The following is a 6,000-nucleotide window of genomic DNA, read 5'->3' on the forward strand; positions in this document are numbered from 1 at the left end:
TGCGAAGAAGGGGCTGAACTTCAGTGACTGACCCTCACTGCCCACCTAGAATGGTCCAGGCCCCGTAAGTGCATCTCACGTGTATTAACCCACTAAATAGACACATGCCCAGAGAGAAATTTAAAAAAAAAGGAATTGAGTAAAACGATCACATTCCACTTTGATGCCTTTATTTCCTTGGGCTGAACCTCATTAATTTTAGAGAACTTAGTGCCTTTTGTCCCCCATGAGTAACTTGAGATTCCTTAGGTTGAAATTGTTAAGCCAGGTGAAGCAATCATGGAGGACACCAGACAGTTTCCACTCAGCTTCCCCTTATTTCTGACTGTTTCTTTACAACCATCCGTGCAGAGGTAACTCTCTCATGTGTCTCTCCTACCTGATTCTCATTCTAGCAATTCAGATTCCCATTTCTGATTCTCTGGGACACAGGGCTCTAAAGCTCCTATTGACTCCAACTCAACTTTTCCCCCAGTCCCTCCCTTCCTGCATCCCCTTTCCTTTCCCGTTCACATTGAGCAGGCATATGAAACGATGGGTCTCTGCTCCCTTTGACATACACTCATGGCCTAGGATTCAGTTGCCAAATGACCAGAAGAAAGCTTTAAATAAATCCACCCTGACAGCAGGCATTCAACAGAGGCAGTGACTGGGCTCCAGGTCATAGGAGGCCCTGATGCCACAGCGAGGGCAGGGAACAGTGCTGAACACAATAATCTTGGGCTGCCTTAAGTCCCTCAGTGTCTTCATCAGCTCAGCCCCAAGTTGAGAAAATCTTCCCCAGCAGAGAGCACCCTGGGCATCATAACTCTCCAGAGGGGCAGGATACAGCTCCAGGCTTAGCTTGCTCAGCCCGACGGTGTGGCGCAGCAGGTTCTCCAGGGCGGCCATGGAGATGAGGTTCCCACAGAAGCTGAAGGTGCTGAGCTGGGAGCAGTGGCTCAGGGCAGGCAGGATGGCGCTGAGTTGGGAATCCACGATCCCACAGTCCTCTAAGTCCAGGGTCTGCAGGGTGGCCTCAGCTTGCTCCAGCAGAACTGCGAGGGGCTCAGGGCTGAAATGGGTCAGTGTGATGCCCCTCAGGTCTAGCTCTTTTAGCTGACGGATGCTCGGGCAGCAAGAGAGATGCTTCAGGTCCGACTCTGACAGCAGGCATTCGGTCATTACGACTGTCTCCAAGGGGGCCTGGAGACACCTGGGAGAGAACAAGAAGGAGTTAGAGGAGAGTGGTGGGGAAGACCTCAAGGTGAGAGATGACACTTTTCACAACCCAAGGCTGCTCTGCTTATCTGAGGATAATCAGCACCTGGGATGTGGGAATGGAGACTCTGTTCATTCAGGGCAGACCCAATCGAGGCTCAGTCCTTCACCATCACTCGGGTGACTGGGTCAAGTCCATGAACTCTAATGCTCCCTTTCCTCATGTGTCAGGTAGAAAACCACATCTCTGGGCCATAGGAGCCCAGTGGAGACACAGGCATAAATGACAAACCCAGGCAAGATCCCGCAACCTCAGCTGGGGTGGCCAGGCTGCAGGAGACCCTGACATGCCCGTATCATCAGCAAACCATCTATCACTTTCACCATTCTTCACTCCTGCTCCCTCACCCTCTATTCCATCATGTTTTGGAGCTCAAAACATTTTACTGACAGAGGGAGAGACAGGATTTTACCTGTTCACTAGGCAGGTGAGGACAGACCTTATATTTTAAAATGGAGGGGTGTGATGGACATTCTCTTCTTTAGTGCCCTCTTCAACTCCCCATTTCCCATCGTCTTAACTTAGACACACATCCTCGGGAGGAATTCACGAATGCACCCTCACTAGATCTAAACCCTGCAGTACCTTCCTAGCATGGCAGCCTCTCTATAGCATCTAGCCCAGGAGATCCCGCTGGCTTATTGGGATGGATGTGTGACACCTATTTCAGGACAGAGCTGCCAACAGGACAATGCATGGACATTCTAGTGTCCCCTTCGCTGTTACCTCCTCACAAGCTGGCTCACAGTAGATACCCCCTAGTGTTTACAGTAATAAAGAAAGTCTTTGCTGCAGTCTGCAGAGAAAGCTCACCATCCTTCCTCACCTGAGCAGCTGGTCCAGGTGGCCTTCGAGGAAAGAGACAGAGTGCATGTAAAGCTTCTGGAAGTAGTCCAGCTTGAGGAACTGAGAGGTGAACTGGGTGACAAACTGCTCCTTCCTGTCTAGGGGAATGCAGGCAGAGACATGGATGTTGAAGAGAACAAGTTTGCGGAGATTCCTCATCTGGCCCAGGTAAGGGGCGAACCTTATAAGAATGGACAGCTCCCAGGGGCAGCACACTTCTACCTCCTGGATACAGTCTAGCTCCACCGTGTTCAGGACCTCTATGATCCTGTGGATGGCTATTCCAAAAATCTGCAGCTCCTTGCAACACACGTGCAGTAAGCCTTTTCTCTGCTTGCCCCACTCTAAGAAGTGGGTGAGGCATTCATCCAGCGTCCCATTCTTGAAGCAAAGGTCTAGGATCACCGTCAAGGGCTGCTGCCCACCCGGCCTTGGACAGTTCCCTGCTGTTCGTCTCTTACTCAGGGCCTCTGGGGAGAGTGCAGAAGCTCCAGACCATATGCCCCAGAAGTTCTCATCCACATTCCGCAAGTCCAGCACTTGAAGTTTCCACCGCCTGTGGGTAAAAGAGAAGAGAGGCTCCAAATTTAGGAAGGATTTGAGCTTTTATCCACATCCTGGACATCAGCGACTCTCCTCCCTGCTGCTTCTCCCACTCTCTGTCTTTTCTGCATCCCTCTTTCTCCTTGAAACCTGCCTGGTCCCCACTGCTAGTGTCTTCAATTGCCACTGGCAGGAGGCAGGTTCCTGATCCTTCAGTGGGCCCTGCATGGTGAGCAGTCCTTTCCCAGAGGAGCTGGACAATGGCCAAGGCCTCTCTGAGCTTCCTCCCCAGCCCCATCAGAAGTCTCTGGGCCACCCTTGTGCCTCCCACTCCTTCTGACCCAGCTAACCCTACCCTGAATGCCTGAGCCCTCCCCACCTGGTTAGCTGGGTCACCTCACCTGGGGCGAACCTTCTGGGCAAGCAGTGCGTCAAGCCCCTCCAGCACAGCTCGAAAGGTCTCTAGATTACATGACTTCATCAGGGACCCTAGAGGAAGGCAGGTGAAGGGCCAGGCCTGCACCATAGTTGTCAGGGTCTCGCAGCATCTCCTGGTAAAGGCCTCCATGAACAGTGGGGGAAAGAGCTCCCTGGGCAGCTCCTCCAGGGTGGGGATGGCCAAGGCCCGGTCTCTCAGCAGACTCTGCTCAGCCAGCTCCAGGAGTCTAGGTGGGGCCTGGAGGCTCATCCTGATGAATCTAGAGAAAAAAACATCATTCTTACGGCAAATCACATCACTTCATCATCTCCTAGTGCCAATGTCATTGCTTTGGTAGACGTGGAAAGGTAATTAGTTCACCCCAATTCCACTCTGCACTTTCTGGACACAAATCTGTAATTCTGCCCTTGCTGGTACCATAAAGAATGTCTTCCAAACAATGAGGAGAGGGCAAGGTAACCACTGGCCCATTCATTTTCAACCATTGCTGCACTAAATCTCAGTAACACTGGGAAGCGTTGCTGAGGATCCTGAAAGCTAAGCTCCACCTTTTTGAGAAAATATTTCTTGTCACTTACCACCCTAAAACAATGGGAACGAGAATGTCCTGTGGCCCCACACAGCCTACATTCTCAGTTCCCACAATTGACATGCTTGCAGAAGACTAAAGGGACTCCTTGGAATCAGCGCCATTATTTTTTATTTTGAAAAATTGTAACAAGAAATTGTAAAAACAGCATGACAGTGTTCTAGAGCCTGTGAAAGTTAGGGATAAAAACACTAACTCTCAGATAAAGGTTCCAATGTTGATCTCTTACACAGACTCACAATGACCCACTTTGGGATGGAATCTAGGGGAAAAAAATGGGTCCCATGTTCAGAACAAAGACTCCACTCTTGAGAATGGCCTATGGAATATCTTTAAGGTATTAGTAAAAACTAAGGCCTAACATGTAAAATCACGATGCCACCAAGTCTATGAACTATAATTTAAGGGCACAAAAACCAATTATTTCAAATGTCATGAAATAAAAATTCAACCAGTTGTAACTTTTTAATATCTCTTGTTTAAAAAAAACTGCTTCAATAAGAATTTTGAAATGACAAAAACCAAGCACAAATCCAATTTTGGGGGATGAAGACAAAACTACATTTAGAGGAAAAATCAAAGCCAAAATTTGTTCTTCTGAAAACAGACAAGAAAATTCTCTCTGCCACCTTGGGCTGCATGTCACCATCCCTGACTGGCTGGCTGGCTGCAGATCAGATGGGCATGACCCTAAGGAGGTGGTGACTTACCAGATCTGGACTCAGTTTGCAGGGTGCTGCCACCTCTCAGAGAACCAAGCAGTAGCTCCAGGTGTCAGGGCCTTGGGTTCTCTCCTGTGCACCTTCGGGAGCTTTTATGGACCTTTCTAACCACACCCTCCCCATCTCAACAACCAACTTCCAATCAGAAAATGATGTCTGATTAGATTCTGAAGTTCCACCCAGTTAATCCTGATTGAGTTTGCGACTTTCTTCTGATTAATTGATTGGATCAGATATACGTTTATGAAAGTGAAAGTATAAATAATAGGGTGAAAGTCCACAACTCATTCGTTCCTTTATTCCACAAACACTGATGGAGTTTGACTGACATGAGAGCTTCATAGTGATGCAGGAAAGGGTTGAATCTGTTTCTGGCATTTGACAGAAAAAACAAAACCTGAAGGTATCTTTGTTGGGGGATCTTTGGCCACATAAACATTATCAAAATGTCTCAGAGCTAAAACAGCTCTAAGAAGACAGTAATTTCATCCCTAAGAAAGCAGAATAAATATCTCTGCGTATCCAGTGGTCAGCTGGGATTTACGCTTTCTAACATGGTAGATCATATGCCCATTCAGGTGGCAGAGGGGAACCACTGAGGGTGTGATTGATCTCAAGACGAAGGTCCAGGCTTCTCCGGAGGAAATTAAACCAAAATTACAAAGTGAGGTGGGGGCTGGGCAGGATGGGACTGGGTGTTCTAATGGGACCCTGGGAAGGAACCAAGATAGCATAAAACATGGTGGGTATTTTGTGGGAGAGGAGACGGAAGGATTGAAAGACTCCATTTAGATTGAATTCAAAAACTAAAAAGGAAATAATTACAAAAGAGACACTGTAGACTCAAAACACAATATTGCCTTTGAGGGCATGGGATGAGATACGGTCTTGGTCCCCTCTAGAAGGTAAAGCGTGTTTACTCACAAAAATGATGGGCACCCCTCAGAAAACCAGCTTGGGGAGATTGAATCTGAGAATGTGAACTGGGACAGAGGCCAGACAGAAGCACAGTGGCCAGGCCTAAGAAGGGAGACTCCCCCAAACTGGAAGCCACAGAGGGTGGAAGCTGTGGGCTCTGCAGGACATGGGGGAGAAATGCACAAGGGTCCGTGTCTCCCTGTCATGGTGCTATGGTCTGGAAACCTTTCCTTTAGACTCAGGGATCCTCCCACAGTGGAACATTTCCCAGCAACCCTCAGGTCCAGGCATTTCCCAGGGCCCTTCATCCTCATCAATCCCATCGGCCCCTTTCCAAGTATATTTTGATCATTAATGTTTTCTCATCCTTAAAGTCTTCTCTTGTCCCTAATATTGAACATAGAGATTCTCATCAGAACAACAACATTAAGCATATGAAGAAAACTCAGGCCAGGCACGGTGGTCACTGGAGTCCAGGAGTTTGAGACCTGCCTGGGTAACATGGTGAAACACTGTCTCTGTAAAAAAAAAAAAAAAAAAAAAAAAAAAATCTACCTAGACATGGTCATGTGCACCTGTATTCCCAGTGACCCCATAAGCAGAGATGGGAGGATTCCCTGAGCCCAGGAGGTCAGTACTGCAGTGAGCCATGATCGTGCTGCTGCACTCCAGCCTTGAGACC

At 48.4% G+C, this 6,000-nt stretch overlaps 1 protein-coding gene across 1 annotated transcript; it reads right to left on the reverse strand.

The window, feature by feature from the left end:
- Positions 1 to 225: 225 nt before the first annotated feature.
- On the reverse strand, positions 226 to 4,467 carry PRAMEF12 (PRAME family member 12). Its single transcript, XM_054679324.1, has 3 exons — positions 3,052 to 4,467; positions 2,088 to 2,663; positions 226 to 1,195 (listed from the first exon to the last, which is right to left on the reverse strand). The coding sequence occupies exons 1-3, from the start codon at positions 3,336 to 3,338 to the stop codon at positions 634 to 636; spliced, it is 1,425 nt and encodes a 474-aa protein (XP_054535299.1). The 5' UTR covers positions 3,339 to 4,467; the 3' UTR covers positions 226 to 633.
- Between the last annotated feature and the right edge of the window lie 1,533 nt (positions 4,468 to 6,000).

Source organism: Pan troglodytes, chromosome 1 (assembly GCF_028858775.2).
Source record: "Pan troglodytes isolate AG18354 chromosome 1, NHGRI_mPanTro3-v2.0_pri, whole genome shotgun sequence".
In the NCBI taxonomy this organism is placed as follows: domain Eukaryota; kingdom Metazoa; phylum Chordata; class Mammalia; order Primates; family Hominidae; genus Pan; species Pan troglodytes.